Below are 19,067 nucleotides of genomic sequence, written 5' to 3' on the forward strand. Positions count from 1 at the left end.
TGCCGTAGCTAGATGATTAGTTTGACCTCAGGATTAGTTTGTACTAATTATCTTGTGCCCTTCCTAGCCAATCTTTTGCCCTTGCTGGGGAATATTTTATGAACTTGTTAAGATGCCTGGGTTGCAACTTGTTCAGATGCTAAGACCCCAACTAAGAAGATCCAAATGTTCTGGTTTTGGTTACAAGACAATCAACAACTCAACAAATCGACTACAAAGCTAAACACTACAAGGGTACTAATCAAACAGCACTGCACCAAAGCTACTACAAATCGTGACCTACCATCTGACATTTGTAACGGGCGTCATTATATAACCATTACCCATGACGTTATCGGTAATGTGTATCATATGACGACCGTTACCTTTGATAAGTAATGGGCGTCATATGAAGCCCGTTACCTTTGATAAGTCATCGGTAACGGGCGTCATATGACGCCCGTTATCTTTGAAGTCATCGGTAATGGGCGTCATATGAAGCCCGTTATCACTTATTTTTTACTGTGAGATTGTTCCTTTTCAAGTGCATCAACAACGTCACGGAGCTTCATCTCTTGAAACGTTACCACATATGATGCACTTGAAAATGTAAATTTGTTCGCATTAATTAGCATACTTAAAGGAAATTTGTTCTTGAAAATGTAAATTTGTTCGCATTAATTAGCATACTTAAAGTAAATTCGTTCGTATTATAGAGACATCTAGATAACATGAAATTAGATATAGAACAAACTAATGCGAATATGCGACTGATCGAAGAGGACTACAGACTAACATAGTTGTCGAGGGAGGCGATCATTCAACAGGTTCCGAGACAGAGCTTCTTGGAGTTGACTATGCGGTGGAAGAACACGTACTCCCCCCACCAGTTCCATGCGTGGCCATTGAACTTGTCCACATCCGATGGGTACGGAAGCCGCACGTAGAAGATTAAGCCAGAATCGTTGCCGTGGATGATTCGGCAGCTGTAGTCGCCGATGACGTACTTGATGACGATGTTGGTGGTAATGAATGGCTCGAAGTGCTCCCTTGTCATGTATGCAGCGATGATGCAGTCCTGCTCTCCGCTCCACACTCTCAATTGCTAGATGACCCGGTTAGAGACGATCACCTCGATTGGTGATGGTGGTAAGGCGAAGGCCATGCTCTGCTCCCCCTGTACCATCATCGGATCTAGATTATAACAATACAATTGAAGCAAATGCTAAAAAATTGCCCAAAATTTAAAACCTGTTGCCTTGCGAAACAGATCAGAGCAATGAAGATCGAAGATGAAGAGAGAAATAACAACTGCTTCTGGTTGATCAAGAAAGGGGAGATAAGATGCGAGATCTACCAGGTCTACTTATAGGCGGAATATGAAGCTTGCAGTGGAAGATGAAGTGATTGGACGGCAGAAGTTAATACTGGGCGCTTCCACTTCTCTAGATCCCTGAGCCTCTGTACATGTACACGTGTATGAACACGTATAACTAAGGGAGGTGTGAATAAGAAGTTGGACCATCCAGTACGACTTGCCTGCTACGATATTCGAACGGTAACGGGCGTCGTATGAAGCCCGTTACCACCACTAATGCTAGCGTGCCCAGCGGGAGCAGCCTCAAGGACATTTGTAACGAGTGTCATTCTATGCCCATTACCTTTGATATGTCATTGGTAACGGGCTATATGTGTAGCCCGTTACCAGTAAACAATGAAAGGTAACGGGCTCCATGTGACGCCCGTTACCAACTCTGACAGTGGGTCCGGCCTAGTGGCCACACTGGGAGATTGGTAACGTATAGTAGTAACAGGCATCAAGTGAGGCCTGTTACCAAAACTGACAGTGGGCCTAGTTGAAGGGGCCGCACGATGTCATTGGTATCGGGCTTCGTATGTAGACCATTACCAGTAGACAAACAAAGGTAGTGGTCGTCATGGTGCGCCCGTTACCAACTCTGACAGTGGGCCCGGCCTAGCGGCCGCACTGGAAGATTGGTAACGAATAGTAGTAATGGGCATTAAGTGAGGCCAGTTACCAAAACTGACAGTGGGCCCAGCTGAAGGGGCCGCATGGTGTAATTGGTAACAGCCTTTAGTAACGGCTGTTGCCTAACGCCCATTACAATTTGCACGTAATTGGTAATGGGCTTTTGCCCGTTACCGATGACTTGCCATTTGTAACCCAAAAAGGGTAATGTTGGCTATGCCCGTTACCAATGTATGTCTTTGCCCGTTACTAATTACCCTGCTTCACGTAGTGTTTCTTGACTACTCCTATTTTCATAGGTCAGAAATATTTAATGTGAAATAGATCATGTATGCATGCAACCGCCTCTAACCGTTAGAGAACTGACTCTGGAGCGCCTCCTTTGATCATGAAATGGAAGGATGGTGCTTTCAACTGCCATAGTGTCTTGGCTCTCAGTCTCCCCCAATCTATAGATATGAGGGTGTGGCTATATACATGTGAGGAAACTCTTCCTTTTTCAATTTTCTAGAGTTAGGCTAGTAGTTGGGAGTTGAGTCAAGTTTTGACTTGGTTTCCAAAGTTAGGTACAAGCTCTTGTATCCTTTATTTTTCTCTTGCAAGGCTTTGCTCTTACCAATATAAGTGTCTTCCTTATATGAGTTTAGCTCTAGTACTTTTCTAGTTCACTATCGGTTACGAGGGATTTGTCTTCAAAGCTTCAAGCAAAATCCTAACACATTGTGTAGGCATGGTTCATATACTTAATAGATCTAGCTTGAAGTGCGTCCTATCCTACAGAACCGTAGCGGCATACGACAGATGGTGTCATGGTGATAACATTGTCCATCTTTATAGTCTGCTATGTTCGACAGAGCGTGCAAAATAATTTACTTGCCAGGGCGGTCCTTAAGCAATTTTAATTAGAAAGTTTTAAAACAAATATTCACTCCCAACTGTTTGCACAAATGTTGACAAAAAAAAGGAACGACACAATGTGTGATGAACTGATGATACATTTCCATACACAAAAGAAAAATCTTGGCATCTGATCATGACGAATGAACATTCTATAAATTAAAATTATGGCACACCATAAAACAACTACATCTAGTATAAGGTTACAACAATCCTGTGCATGGTTTCTAATTGGTGTTCTAGAAAGAGAGTGGCCAGAACAAGCTTTGCAGGTGACAATGGCGACCACGACATCCATGGCCTCCTCTTTGTTCACCCACCATAATAGCATTATTCCTCCGCTCATCGGACTCCTGTCCGTCCTCTTCGCCGCGGTGGATGTTGCCGGGGAGCCCCCCAGTGTGGTGCCCTCGGCGTGCAAGCGCGCCTACGCCGCCGGCGGTGGCGCCTTCACCGAAGACTTCTGCCTGTCGGCCCTGACCGGCCACAGCCCCGGCGCCGCGGACAACGGCGACCTCGCCCTCGTCGCGGTGGACCTCGCCACGGCCAACGCCACCGCCACCGAGGCGACGATCGACGCCCAGCTCAACGGTGGCGGCGGCGGCGCGCTGGCGGCGGACGGCCTGAGGGTGTGCCTGTCGCTATACGGCTACGTGGTGCACGTGTACCAGCCGGACTGCCACGCCGCCGTGAAGGACAGAATGTTCCGCGACGGGAAGCTGTGCCTCGGCCGGACGGCGCGGGCGCCTGTGGCGTGCGAGCGGGAGTTCGAGCAGCGGAACGTCTTGTCGCCGGTGGCCGCGGAGGACGACGCCCTCGCCAAGCTCGCCAAGCTCGCCATCGCGCTGAGCTCGATCGCCTGATCCATCCATACACGCCTACATTCTGTGACCATTTCTTTCTTCATCTCTTATGTTAAGAACAATGATAAAAAAATGGTCCAAGTAATAATAATATATTTATTTGGTACATTTTCATGACTATCAATCATCCATGAATGTACTCTAGTTGGTGTGCATGACATCGCTCTCTTGCCTTCTGTACACCTGTTTCTGAATTCAACTACGATGAAGCGGGGAGCAGAAGATAGAGATGAAATGAAGGATGGATGATCAGACTGCAGCAAACCAGAGAAAACCCCGCAAACATGAATGTTCTTTGCCCCAACAGTTTCATCATGCCCACTGAGGCCTTCAATTCCTGACGCCTTCTAATCCTCCTGGATAAACCTTTTAGATGCATGCCAAGGGAATATACAATAATCTCACCTGAAGGGAGGCATGAGACAGATATAATTTGTGTGACAAATCTATCAAGGTCCCTAGACAAATGGCAGCAGGAAACTGGGATGATTCAACTGACGGCCAAACGAAAGGTCACGCTGATTCTTTTTCTTCTTATGGTACTCTAGCAGACTGGATCTTATCTTGGAGCACATTTGATTGCCCGTGGATGATTACAAACTGCTGAATCGTGATGAAACTCCTTCCAAGATTAATTCCTGACACCTCACAGTCCTTGCAACAACAAAACATAGATGTTTTGTGACTTTTTTGCTAGTGCAATAATATCCATTTTCTCCATTCACCAAAGGTTTTGGCGCCAACTAACGAGGACTCGGAAATATATTACTCCATGCATATGTGACAAACTGCATGTGGACGCAGACAAGCCTCATTGGACCCCGTCCTTGTGTGGCTTTTATGAGGCGTGTTACAATGATAATAAAGAACCTCATGTACAAATCCAACAACCAAAATGAAAAGTAACCATTTAAAGGTGTGTAAGTCATCCCCAACCTTAAAAACGTGGACCGGGTACCCAATTAGAGGATTAGGTCGAAGGGTACAAAAGTAATTTCATTCTCTTGTTGCCAAATCCGGGTCGGCACATGTTAACAAAACTAGTTAGATTCTGTTGCAGGATCAGTAATACTGACACCCTGAAAAAGCCGTCTAGGAAAAAGGTTGATGAGGTCTGCACGAAGGTTTCATCGCCAAGGTTTGCTCCCGCTATCATAGTCATACTAGAGCGTAAGCGTTCTAGATTTATAGTAGATACTAGAGTTTCGATTCTTTCCAGCTGTAGGATTCTCACGGCTGCACCACGCCCGACAACAGGCCGTAGACATAAACATTGTAGTGTTCTCAAAGTGCTTATTCATCCTGTTCATGGAAGCCTTTAGTTCCTGACACCTTCTAATCCTGCGGAATAAACCATGTAGTAGATGCCAGGTGAACGTTGTCTATGCTAGCTGAAGGAGGCATTGTGGCGGGCATTGCAAACAAGAAGACATGCACATCGATCACTGTTGCCTCGCCTCGCCCTAACTTGACTTATATGCGTCTGTGGGTTTAGGTTTCAATGGATCGATCTCGAGCCATATTCCTAAGTACTAGCTCTAGTCATTAATTCACATGACGTTTTGGACAAGCAAAATGAATGACTTTTAGATTGTTTTCGCTGTCCAAAACGTCATGTTGCCCTGCTTACTTGAAGTACGCAAAACGTATTCCGCTGGTCCTTGCAAAACAGTACGTGCCTTTTCCACAAATGCTGATTAACTGGCATCTGAGCATCCGAGCAGGCACCACACGCAGCAGCTGAATTCAGTAGTCCCTGAAAAAATGCTAGGCCAATTTCGTGGCGTCTGACAGTTAATCGCAGGCCAATATTGGCAGGCATACAAGTTGCTAGGGCCCGTGGGATGGAATTCAGAAGCTTAGATGGCAATTGAGTTTTTTTTATTGCTTTACGGTAAAAACTGAAAAGAAAAAAAATTACCTGTTGCACCTGAGCTGAAAACGACCTATCCACCAGTTGTCTTAGTATGAATCGTCATGGCGACACTGTCTGGTCCGGCAACCATATCTACGCATTATTGGTATGGCATCATGGTGATTCAAGCGTAGGCACTGGACTGCCGATCGGCGGCGGCATCGACATGGCATTGCTGGCACGGTGGCAAGTTGTTACCTGTGTGATCAGGAGGCCGAAACAAGTGAGCACCTATTCATCTTCAGTTACTTCACCAAGCAGCTATGGACGATCATTCTTTCTGCCTCCGGTAAGCAATGTCCGGACCCTGAGGACAACAGCAGCCTGCCGGACCGATGGGAACAGCTGCGTTTGCTTTGTTATTACCATTGACGTGCGGATTCATTTTGTTACAGAAAATGCCTCGGATGCTGCAGCTTCCTTCCCAGTGCCTCATACTCCTAGAACAGTAATTCTTCTGATGCACAGCTGCAAACAGGCCATCATATGATGAACTAGCCCATAAAGGCATGACACAGTTGGAACCTACCCTGCCTAACTAGCAGAACCTTATGACAGTTCACTGTCATGACAGTAATTCCCAACACTCCTAAACCAAGATAGCAGTGGTATAGTAGAACAGTACTACCGATTGGCAGGACATAGAATGTGAGACTGATAGTTGGAAAGAAAAAGGGGGCAACCAGGTCAAGGGATATATAGGCTTAAGTGATAAAAAGCTTTAATGTCCACAATCTGGTTTTGATACTGCTGACATAAATGTTGCTACAAGACATGGTCCTGAGAAATTATTTCTCCAAAGCTCCTTATTATATAAATGCACACATCAAAGATGTTTAGTTTTGAAAATAATGTTTAGTTAAAAAATGCTATTTATGAGAACTAAACAATACAACAGTTTCAATTCTAATCATCCTAATCGCATGGATAAGCTCACATTAACCAGACAATTTTCGATCCAATTCGGGATTTTTCTTGGGAAGTCGGGAAGAAATTGCATCTGCACCACAATCACAAATAACATACCTAACTAATTTGCATTACAATCTTCTCGCAGGATTATTTCTCTGTCCCTATTATGTAATGCAGGACTTCGAGTATGAAACTTTCAGTATAGTCAATGCTTCCAAATAAGTCAATCCTTCAATCAAATAAAAAAGTATACAACATTATGGATATAAGTCTAATTGCCTTATTCCAAATAAGGTTTGCAAAAATTCCAAACAAGCCTAGGTAGGTGGAGAAACACCTTTAATTTCGTTGATATTTAAATCCTGAGGAATAATTAAAAAAAAGTATATAAGTGTAACAAGATTCTCAAAGTAAATTGGATACTAAAATTATCATTTACTACCCTGACTATCCTTTAATATAAAATCATACTTGTCCTTCAGTACAATGAAGACAAACATACCACTAGGCTATTGTGTCATCAAGCTGCATTTAAGAACAAAAAGCATAGAAACTATGCTTTTTAAGGACAAGTGATATTTTTTGATACTTTGCTTACAAAAGATCATGTTGCCTTGACATGCAGAGGCAATCAGTTGCCATACATTCCAACACAGAATGAGCACTACAGTTTATTAACTTGAGATCAGCAACTACTCCAGAGTTTTCAAGTTCACGTAACCATGCTTGCTGCTTCTTGTCAAATGCTAGGCAAGGCATATATGCTGGCAGAGAGAAACTTTTGGGGGATTCGAGAACTCTTCCAACTGAACTTGTAGCATAGGTAACCTGTGAAAGAACAAACGAGCAGTTAGATACCGCGAGGATGATAAAAATATTAGTACAATGATTTCTTTTCCTCTTTCCTCTTACTAAGTTAAGGGTAAACTCCATAGTAGACATTGAAGAAACCATAATAACAGTACATCCAGTGAATACTATAATCAATTGGCACAAAGGAAACCAATAATGAAATGCATGCTTCCAATATGATTGATTTTGCAACATCTCTAGAAATTATTTTTTCGCACGACTAATCTGCAAGCACACTGAGTATTGTTCATATAACTGAATCACATTCAGTTCATCAGGTGAGTGACAAATTCATACAATGCATTCATATCTTCCAGTATGCTAACCAGCCTAACTATAAGGCTGCTCGTACAAGAAAAATGAACTATGTAGGAAAGAAGATAGTCTCGCAGAGAGTTGAGACTTCAAATGAACTTTGCCCCAACACTTCTGTTAGGACTTGCATAAATGACATTTTGGAAGAAATGAATTGAGCACCTTAATGATAGCATAGCCCAATGAACATTTTGGCATAGAGCTTAATTTCAGGATACCAAGAGAGATGGGGTTACCTTAATTTTTTTTTTCATCACACTATCCAAATTAAATTTACATTAATTTTCAGGTTCTTGAATTAAACAGCAGCTTTTCAGCTTTGGGTGATGGAACGGAAATGGTTAGCATTGATCTAAATAAAACTTTCTGATGCACGCAGCAAAAAGGGAACTACTGCTTTCAGAAAAAAGAATACATCATACTACATATGAAATTTCTGACCTCATATCACTACCCCAACTTAACAACTCCACCTAGCAAACAAATCGCAGACTTAACTGTTGGAGATGTTGGCCAGCTTACCCAAAACCTGAAAAAAATCTACCAATAAATTGATATTGTAGAGCTACAAGTTCTGTTAGCATACCCTACAAATCGCAAAATCCAGGCAGGAAGCACTCACAAGCCCCCATTCAAGAATCCAGAATTCAGATGAGCAAAGCTCATACCGTAACTGCAAGTCCTAAATAGGAACATACTAACCGGCAAACATGCCATGGCAAAAACTAGATTTCTTCAATCCATTATACAACGGCGCCCCTCACGGAAATGAAGCAAAGATAACAAATTCAGCTTATAGTTTAACTCGTTGGCAATACAAATATTACCGAGGACGCCGCGGCGTTCACCAGCGACCGCGCCATCGTCACTGCGCAGAACCTGAAACGCAGCAAGCAGGGTATGAGTTTCTGCAGAGTGCAGGCTACAAGATTGGGGAAACAAAACGAACTCGGGAGGAAGGCCGGAGAGGGTGCGATGCGAGTGGGTAGGCACTTACATTCCGCGGCCGCCGGAGAGGGCTTGGTCGGCGGGGTCCGTCCACTCGTCGAAGCTGCGGGCGGAAAAGCGCAGGGGCGGGTGAGAGCACGGAAGCAGGATCTTGGTGGCGGAAGAGGAACAGAGAGAGAGAAGGGGGGGAAGCGGCTGGGATCTGTGTGTTTTTCTTACATCCAGCCGTAGCGGCGGTCGAATACGAGGCGGCGCGAGCGGCGGCGGAGGGGCGGAGCCAGCGAATTGGAGGAGGAAGGCTGCGCCGCCGCCATGCCGCCGATGCCGATGGGTCTGCGGGACTGCAACGCTGCGGGCTGCGGCTCTCGTTCACAGCCTCGAAGACTCTGTGCCTTTCATGCACCAAATAAAAAGGGTTATGAGACAGAAATAAGCGGTGGTCGTGCCGGAGTGGTTATCGGGCATGACTAGAAATCATGTGGGCTTTGCCCGCGCAGGTTCGAATCCTGCCGACCACGCCTTTTTTCTGCTTTTTTTTGTCGGCAGCAACTAATGGTACCGTACAGATCAGAGGGCCAACTCAAGTACTGCCACTCCTGATGCCTCCGCCTACTATTTTCTCTAGCAGCTAGCCCTGACATAGCCTTGGGACTACCTCTCGCCTCCTACAGTCCTACTCTTCCATCTCTTATATGAATACTTAGGGCCTGTTTAGATCAGGACGCAAAAACGCAAAAAAAGAATTTTGCAAAGGAATCTTACCAATTTGAAGTACTAAATGAAGTCTATTTACAAAACTTTTTGCATGGATGGGTTGTAAATCACGAGACGAATCTAATGATGCTAATTAATCCATGATTAAGCAATAATTAGCGGATGGTTACTGTAGCATCACTGTTGCAACATGGATTAAGTAGGCTCATTAGATTCGTCTCGCGATTTACAGCCCATCCATGCAAAAAGTTTTGTAAATAGACTTCATTTAGTACTTCAAATTAGCAAGATTCCTTTGGCATCTTTGCGTTTACGGGTTTTTTGCGTTTTTGCGGTAGGAACTAAACAGGCCCTTAGGCAACAATAGAATGTAGTTGAAGTGATGAGAAGTGAAGTGCACATATAAATGAGGGGGTTTTTTTTTTCAAAGAAAAACACAAAGAAATAACTGTTGTACAATTTCATGTAGTTAGTGCCATTTACATATAAATGGAGAAAACATGTAAAAATGCAGCTGTATAGAACGTGATTCGTCTATATATCAAGAGGACCAGAAAGCAGAAATAGTCCCACAGCAGCTAGTTTGCCTTTCTGCTCGATCAGCGCAACACAATGGATGTGTTATGCATTCTACTAGGTTGGCTTCTCATAACATATTCGACATTAAGTGATTCGTCATTATTTAGTGTTGTATATGCATAAAATAAACTTTGACTATTCAATCGTAATGTGTCAAAATAATAAGCATATGGATGATCACATCGAACACGATGCATGCATATGGAGCATTAATTTTACATTCTATTTCTTAGGGAAAAAAAAGGGTAACAATGGTGATTCATACCTCCTAATTTCCATCATTGAAGAATTATTGTAGTCAACTTCACAAATCCAACCAAATAAAATAAAACAATAGGCAACACCCCTATCTGGACTAATATGTTTGCAGCAACAGCGCAGCAGAGCTTCTGTCCACTGTAGCAAGACAAAAAGTCTCTAGTCTAGAAAACTACAGCACTATACTTAATCTCAACTGAAACAGAATTCTTGTCGCGCGTGTACTCGTATGCGTCTCCCTGCTTTTAGCTCCTCTGTTTTTATCTGGTACGATACCTCTGTTTCATGTCTCCTGCTGAACCTAAAATCGAGTCCTTCAGATGCTCACATGTATGTGAGCCAGTGAGTGAACAAAGAGTATCTGCTGCTAGCTAATGTGTGTCTGCTAGTGTGCTACTACGCTCCAAAGGCCTCTAATTTCTATGTCAGAAATTTATTTAGGAGCCTCCTCTTACTACCTTTATCATCTAGAACCAATTGCATTGTGTTCGTCTTGCTCATGATGTCATGGATACGTAATCCTTGAGTTTGGTCTGAATGGTGAGACTGAAGCTGCAACGAAGGATATGAAGAGAGAGGAACCAATCCAAGTGCACAAGCCAGTACCGTTTTGTCAGTCATGCGAATACTAATGCAATGGGGTCTAGTGATGGATAGATGCTGCCAGTATCACTTTGTCTCCAATAGAATCATACACTGTACTTCTAGGATAAATTAGGGCTCCAGTTTCCCACAAATCAATCGGTTAATCAATGAAATAACACTGTCATGCACAGAAGTAGTTGACTAATAGCTTTTGAGTTTAGCTCTCTTGCAGCTGGAAGTTCGCAGTGGACTGATAGTAGCTACTAAGCTAAAGGGAGAAAAAGACAACACCTTAGTTACAAGCATCTGAACCGCATTATCGATTGTGGATACTATTTATACCAAACAAAAAAATGTAAATTCTTATGAGATATTTATGTTATGAGGATTCTAGCTCACTGACCAAGTACCCAACACATCATTTAAATGGATGGGATTTAAAGTCTCTAATAATTTCTAAACAGGATCTGCAACTGATTTCAGAACAGTACAAATGAAACAAAACAAAAGTTCAAAGCTGTCTGTAGTCTTTCTTTAATTTTTGTTTTGTTCAAACTAGAGACATGAACTGAGTGTATCCATGTTTCTAAAGAGAGTACTCTTAAGAATATGGTAGACAGAGTTTCACGATAATTTCCTAATCGAAAATCAGGTTGCCAAAATCTCAGCTTCTTCGTCCAGCAGATTCTATGGTTAGTAGATCTTCAGGGCAGCTAGATTCAGCGAATCACTGCTCCCAAAAGCGATACAAAACAGGGTCAAAACAAGCAAGACACACCCAAAATGACCAATACCTTACTCGTGCTCTATTAGCTCGAAACTCGAAAGAGATGGAGAGATTCCTCACCGATTTGTGGTATAGAGACCTCAGTGTCCCCTATCCTATTTTCTCCATACCTCCTACTCCTAATTAAGATTCTATCTCCACACACAATATTTTATCCTATAGCACACAAGCTGTCTAGAAACTTATTTTTGAAAAGAAGAGTACATTAAATGGATCTTGAAACATGCTACAATGAACGACTATGTTCTACCTAATACTGGCTGTCTGGCTCCCAGTCTTGAGCTCCACGGAGTCCACTCACCAGCCATGTTAGTATTTATGTTCTATCACCTACATAGTAGTTTCTTTAGTGCTCCTAGGAACCTCTCTCTCCCTCCCTCTCTCTAGGAGAAGAAGGGTTAGGTGGGAGGATAAAAGCGCCTTTTAACTACCTATTAGCTACTTTTAGTTCGGTTTGCAGGTAAATGAATAACCATTAGCTGAATGCCTATCTAATAGTTAGTCGAACTATTAGCTAGATCTATTTGGATCCACCCCAGTTATTTTTTAGCACTTTTTAACTATTAGTTGCCTGGATCCAAACTGGCCCTTAGATAGGGTTGTTGACTTAAAGAGAGACTTGTATCACGAACCGGAATGGCCTAATGAGAACAAAATAGCAAGAATTGAATAATATTAGGAAAATATTGCCTAAACTGATAGAGCGGAATTGTTGCCGCCTTAGTTTACTCCATCTTGAGCATCGGCATGCACCGGCGAATAGGATAACTGATCTCCTAATAAACTGCACCAGGAGAGGGCGAATAAGGTTTTTGGAAGCACACCATACAACTGCTAAAATTCATCACCACAGTTCATGTTCCTTCTATGTCAACCATCACACGGTACCATCATCTTCATCGTCCCCATTCGGCTCACCGTCAACGCATCTATACCGGTCACAACTTTCTTGTTTGCAAATGCTCGGTACATGTACCCTGGTATTACGATGTTTACTAAAATAATGATTATGACATTCGTGATAATTAGTACGTTAGAGGATTGGACGCTAGTAAATCTAAATAAAACCAAGACTTGGAGATAGCTGCAGGATGATCGGACACTTGAAAACGAAGCCTTTGAGCTTGAGGCAATACGCAGCTGACTCTTTGTCTGACGATCTGAATGTTCTGACCAGACTGAATACACAACTCTTGGTTTTCCTGCAGCTAGTTCCCAGGCACAATGGCCATGACCGAGCTGCCAGTCACAAGACATATAAATGTTCAATAGAAACCTGTATCTCAACACCCAGCAGCAAGTAATGGCAGCATACAAACGAGACAGCCACCATACAGCCTCCGTTGCAAAGTAGTTCGAAAAGAACAAGTCTCTGTAACACTGGCATCCCTTGCATATAAATTAAATGCGTTCTTTTTTAAATAAATATTACATGCAGTACAAATGGAGCAATAAGTATGGAAAGCAAATGACAATATTTTCTGGTGTGACGCCATCAAAGAAGGTGTAATTGTCATTGGCATGCATGCTCATCACTTGGATAGCGCGATGTAATTGATCATACCTAATATAAATGGAAAAATTCATGAAAAAAATGGTGAAATTCATGTTTTAGTTTGCAAGTACAAAAACAACAGCAAAAACTTCCATCATGCCTCATTTGATCTCTATTCAGAACCTTGCATAGTCCAAAGCAAGTTGGGAGGAGAAAAAAATGAGGCAATTATAGAAAAACGAGGATCCTACCCTGGAAGCTCAAACTGCTGATTATTGTGGAGTGAAGGAATCATATGCTAGTAGAGAGAGGAAGACAGGAGAGAGTTTACTAACTTTCACCCTTTAATGATACATACAAGACAATGATCATAGCCCAGGCAGGTGGGATCAGGGGCTAGCGCCGCCTAGGCATCATATGCAGGCGAGGCAGGTCTTCACCAGGTAAGAACACCGGACTCAAACACATCCCAGGAAGGTTACAGGCATGTCTTCTACCCAGGCAGTTTAGCCAAGGTTTGCAACCAAGCTTGCCCAGCAAGGCTTGTTCCCAGGCATAATGGCTGCCAAGCCAAGCTGGGAATCGCTGGAAGTGGAACCTGTTCTTCAACAAGCAGCAACAACTACTGGCCTTGGGGCAGTCTTGCTGCACAAACGAGAGAGGCATCCTACAGCCATTGATTGAAAGCGCTTGGAACATAACTTGTCTCGGTAGTGGTTGAATGCCTTTAGCATCGTAGGTGTTCCTGAAGCCTCCGGTTCCTATTTTCTCTCACAGCTAGCCTCTTCATAGGGTGCCATGGGACTGCCTCTCCACTCCATCACTCCTATGGGCCTCTTCCATCTTGTACAGAAGTTCAGTCTCCAACTATCCATATAAATGAGGCTTCTTTTTTTTTAAAAAAAAAGGAAATAGCTAGTGTGCTGTGCACATGCAGTTAGCAAATGAAGGAAATAGCTAGTGTGCTGTGCACATGCAGTTAGCAAATGAATAAATATGCAGTTGTATAGAACAAGATGCATCTATATATCAAGGGGACCACAATCAGTCCCACAACAGCTATCTTGCCTTTCTGCTTGATCAGCACTGTTCAGATAAACTGAATTTTGATTCTATCGTAATATGTCAAAATAGTAAAGCTGCGTGATAACAGCGAATCGATGCATATGCAGCATTGTTTTTCCATTCTATTTTCTTGGAAAAGTCATAATAATGGAGGTTCATACCTCCTGCTTTCCATCATTGAAGAATTATCAAAGTCCACGTCACAAATCTATCCAAAAGAACAAAAACAATAGGCAACCCCAATCATGGCCCAATATGTTTGCAGCAGCAGGAGATCTCTGTCTTCGCTCTTCAATCACTGTCGATTGCAGCAAGCCAAAAATCTGTATGAATTCCTGCGTGATTGTGAGGTTGAATAAATGGAAAGCTTGTGGATGCCCTGCTTTTAGCTCCTCTGTTTTAATAAAGTACAGTATCTCTGTTTCCTGTCGATCCCCCGTTCAACCTAATCTTGAGTCCTTCAGAGGCTCCAATATATGTATTTGCTGGTGTCTGCTAATACACAATCGGCATTCAAGAAGCACCTTGGTAAGAACCGTCTAATTTGATACCATTTTAAACGAATCGCCGGTCATTATTATTAAGATGAGAGCTAACACGCGCTCACCCGAGAGCGTCCCACGTATTAACTCACATCTAAGCATTGAACAACCGACACGTTATCCGCCAAAATAATATCAAATCCGGTAGTCCCGGTATGTGCTCCACCATATGCCTAAGATCACGCATATACGCATACCGTTTACAATCACATATATTACCGATGAACCACAAAGAGAAAATTTAAGCATTTCAAAGTTCGATAATTAAACATTACAGATTCAACATAGGAGGATTCAAATCTGAAATTAAAAGTTCAACAACAAATTACAAGTCTTGGTCTCACAATTAGCATTAAAAAGACATGAAACATAAAGTTTAGTGTTTAACATGATATCCTAAAAGAACGATTGCGCAACGGATAACTTGATAAGCGCGATAAAATAATGGAGTCTTTCTCAAGGACACCATCGAGGCCACATCGACCTACTCCTCCCTTGCACCGAGATCGGCGGACTAGAAGTGGCCAAACACGGCTCACCTGCAACTTAGTTTAAAAAGCAATATGAGTACAAAGGTACTCACAAGACTTACGTAATTTTAATAACCAAGAAGTATGCAAATGAGGGCTCACAAGAGAAGGCTTTAGGGTTAAGTAAGTTTGCATAAGTATGAGCTCTCTAATCCAACATAACACATAGCTTTCTAGCCTTTTAATTATCTTGCCCAACCCACCTCACAATTTTAGTTGCTAGAACTACTAAACAAGTAAAGTAACATGAGGTGACAAGAGCCAAAACCAAACATAAACGAAACTTCTACAAAGAATTCATTGGATATTGAGCTTGCTCATAATCGAGAGCGTGGCAATTCAAATTGATTAATTAACCTTGCAATGGTGTACTTCTTTACCCACACGACACAAGGACCATGCGGCTCACCCAACTGATCACGTTGGGTAAGGGGGTACTCGCATCAACCTTTTCCAATAAGTCTCAACCGTTGAAAATCACGTCTAACTTGCGCGGAGAGTCACCTAGGTTCACTGGGGACACCCCTAAGCCTCTCTACAAAGCCCTATGACCACGCATCTAGGATCGTGCCTCAAAGATTAAAACTTAGAAGGTATTCGGCTCATCCATACCATGATTGGATATGTGGTAGCACGTTAAGTTGCTCAAAACCGAGGTCATCCACGGACAGTCCTCAACCCATTCAAGCGGACTATACCCCCGAGACTCCTTTCTCTAGGCTCTACATTCCGCCCAAACCACAAAACCACTTTTCCAACTAGACCGTTCTGATACTTCCAACACTTCAAAACCGGACAAAGTGTTATCAAGGTAACCAAGTCGTGTAGTGAGCATAGCGTGATCCTATTTTCAAAATTTCCTTACAAGTTATAGACCAACTCTAAGCATGGCTAAGCATTTAATCAATTAAGTAGTCACTAACTATAAGTGGCAAGGATATGGATACAAAACAAGGAAGGCAAATGCAAGAAAGTAGGATCAACGATGCAATAGGTAACATATAACATAACCACATATATCCAAGTGAGATAACTAAATTAAATCAAGTTAAGTGGGTTAAGGAACATGCTTAGCTGCTTGCCTTGGTTTTCTTCCGGCTCGACAATGAACTCAACACCGGGCTCGGGTTCGACGGTCTCGGCGGGCTCAACGGGCTCGTTCTCTGACGTTTCGGTCACTATAATGCATGAATGAGATGCATACATTAGCATGATGGCGATCATATGACATGAAATGAGGAATGGATGGCAAACATAAAAAAGACAAGCAACGCGAACGCTAGCTACAAGATCTCGCTTTCTATGCTTTTAAACAAAAGGATATAAAGCGAGGATTGGTCAAGATAAATCAAACAGCGAGCATAAATCAAGATTTGATTCTACCATACAGAGAACATCATAAGAAACTCATGGGAGTTGGATTTGCAGCAAAAATATTTTTGTAGAATTACTTATGCATATCACAAGTTTTAGCTACTCTAAACAAGTTAAATCTTAAATGACATGCAAAACTCTTCCACAAATATAGATATGGAAACAAGGATAAATGAGGTGGTTTTTCTATTCTATCCCTTTTTAAACAAAAGTTATGAATTAAACAAGCTTGCAGGCAGAGAACAACTAAACACACTAAAATCCTATCAAACAGTAGAGATTCATTAGAACAAGCTGTACCATTAGATAGCACATTTCACAAGGATTCTAACAAGATTTAGTTTGGCATTTTTAGAGCATCCTACCATTTATTAAGCAATTAACTTACTTTCATAAAGATAAAGCATAACTAAATTTACAGAATATGAACATGCAAAACAACATTTTTGCTATGTAGACCTACAACACAGGAACCCAACACAATAAGTTTAATTTTTGGAGACCTACATAAATTTCTATTGATTTTACAAGATGACAGCTCTAAGAAAATCATAAAAACTCGCGGGAAACGCTAAGGACACCCGGATCCGGCGCTCCCAGGCGCCAACAGGTGGGCCCAGGAGGCCAGGCGGACCCGGGCCCAATCAAGGCCGGCCGCTGGCCTTGACTCGCGGCAGGGGCGCGACCAGAGCTCGCCCACGACGCGGCCCGTGCGCGCAGCGCGACGTCGCGACGACCGACGGGGAAACGCGGCCAGGGAGGCGAGCAGAACAAGGGCGGCGCGCGCACGGGGATCTAGGCGCGGCGGGGATGCTCACCCGCGGCACCAACGGACATAACGGTGCGGCGAGCGGCGGCACGATGAGGAGCGGCGGCGGCCGGCGGAGGCCGGCGTCGAGGGGGATCTGCAGAGGAGGAAGACTGCCGGTGAGGGCCTAAATCGAACGAGGAGGGCGAGATGGTGCTGTGCGTACGGGGAATCGAAGAAAGGCTCACCGAAGGCGGCGAATCGCGGCGGCCGGCGAAGGGGAAGAAGGAGGTGTCGGCAGCAATGGAGGAGAGAGCGGTTAGGGTTTTGGGGTCAGCGAGCAATACGTAATTCCTTGAGAGATGCCGGCAGGTTGGGGACAAATACCAAAGATGTGCAACCACTTATCCGTAGAGATTCCAGACGTGGCAGGAGTCCACCCCGTTCTGGAGCAGATTGCCCATCAGAAGCTTGTGTGTGTCCTGTCAGTTTGCTGCGTTCGAGTTATTGGCTCGTTCGACCCAGCAGAACTCCAAAGCGATAACCTCCTTAGGGATACCAGGACCTGGAACACGTTTTCTGGCCAGTAGACAAGAGCGTCGCAATTCCGAATTGTCAAATCTACAAGCCGTGCAAAACATGTCCACAATGCTAGTGCACCTGGGTGGAAGAACAAAAGGTCGCACCTAATTAGCATCATAGCTGCCAGGGGGAGTTCATGATCCCATTTCTGCTTGACATGCAGCAATGTTGTTTCCGTGTCATCGGGTGACACATCCAGACGCAGACTGGACAGCGAAGGAATGCATCTGCTAGCTGCCTGCAGGGATATTTGGTGACCTTCTCCTTGTATGGCTAATTTACCTAGCTTGGGTGTTTCAGGGAGACCAGTCAACTTCGGGCAGACAGTAATTTCCAAATCCTCCAGCAGAGGAAATGTTACCTCTTCTCCTGGAGTTCCTTCGGCTGCCCCCCATCTCTCAAGGGCCGACAGATTAAATAAGTTTAGCTTCCTCAGTGCTGGAAATGCAGAGCAGCGGCACACAGTTTCAGCTCCGCCAAATGATTGTTCAACCAATAATGACCCTCCTGCTGGCAGGCAGGAAGGAAGGAGGTTCAGAGGAGCTGGGTTCGGAGGCAGGGGAGCTCGTGTCTCTCTTCTGTCCAAACCCCCGATGCAGAGTAAAATGGCTAAATAACTGTGAGTTGGACCTCACGTGATACTTTAAGGATTTAAATATGCATTTTGAAAGTTGGGATGGGGATAACACCTCGAGCCAAGTTTACGGGCCGGCGGTGCATTTTACTCCCTTGCTGCGGCTAGTCTGCTACTTCTCATGTCTGTGGCCCAAGCCCATACAGAGCATATGGCAGCTGCCAAGTGCTAACTATGGCTATGGAAAGATTTGCCGTTGCTGTGTTCTGAAAGTAATTTTTGTTTGGGCACTTGCCTTCTGCTTTGTCTTACAATACGATAATTTCTCGTGTGTCCATTGCAGTCACCATTCTTTTCAATTCAATATTTCCATTGCAGCATTGCCAGGAGGAAACAGAGCTTGACAAACGGTACCTGTGCACAACAGCACAAGACCGTGCTATCCAAAGCCTCGCAGGATCACCCTGAACACCGTTCAGTATTAGATACCCACATAACATGGGAATTGGGACAAAGTTCAGCACTTTCAGTGCATACCAAGCAGCAGCTTAAACAACAGCCTG

At 43.6% G+C, this 19,067-nt stretch overlaps 2 protein-coding genes and 1 non-coding gene across 5 annotated transcripts; 2 read left to right on the forward strand and 1 right to left on the reverse strand.

The window, feature by feature from the left end:
* Positions 1-3,144: 3,144 nt before the first annotated feature.
* LOC112880784 lies at positions 3,145-3,729 on the forward strand. The gene has a single exon (XM_025945539.1). The coding sequence runs from the start codon at positions 3,145-3,147 to the stop codon at positions 3,727-3,729; it is 585 nt and encodes a 194-aa protein (XP_025801324.1).
* Positions 3,730-6,967: 3,238 nt separating this feature from the next.
* On the reverse strand, positions 6,968-9,062 carry LOC112881599. 3 transcript variants are annotated; one of them, XM_025946377.1, is made up of 5 exons: positions 8,891-9,062; positions 8,721-8,774; positions 8,551-8,602; positions 8,222-8,252; positions 7,160-7,384 (listed from the first exon to the last, which is right to left on the reverse strand). In XM_025946377.1, exons 1-5 carry the CDS (start codon positions 8,983-8,985, stop codon positions 7,296-7,298), a joined length of 321 nt encoding a protein of 106 aa, XP_025802162.1. In that variant the 5' UTR covers positions 8,986-9,062; the 3' UTR covers positions 7,160-7,295. The 3 variants fall into 3 exon arrangements, with proteins under 3 accessions (XP_025802161.1, XP_025802162.1, XP_025802163.1); XM_025946378.1 differs by having other exon boundaries at positions 8,246-8,252; positions 8,891-9,060; XM_025946376.1 differs by lacking the exon at positions 8,222-8,252 and having other exon boundaries at positions 6,968-7,384; positions 8,891-9,056.
* A 45-nt stretch (positions 9,063-9,107) lies between these two features.
* TRNAS-AGA lies at positions 9,108-9,189 on the forward strand. Its single transcript has one exon. It is a non-coding gene; the product is annotated as a tRNA-Ser (tRNA).
* Positions 9,190-19,067: the final 9,878 nt, after the last annotated feature.

The sequence above is a fragment of the Panicum hallii genome, chromosome 2 (genome assembly GCF_002211085.1).
Source record: "Panicum hallii strain FIL2 chromosome 2, PHallii_v3.1, whole genome shotgun sequence".
Classification (NCBI taxonomy): domain Eukaryota; kingdom Viridiplantae; phylum Streptophyta; class Magnoliopsida; order Poales; family Poaceae; genus Panicum; species Panicum hallii.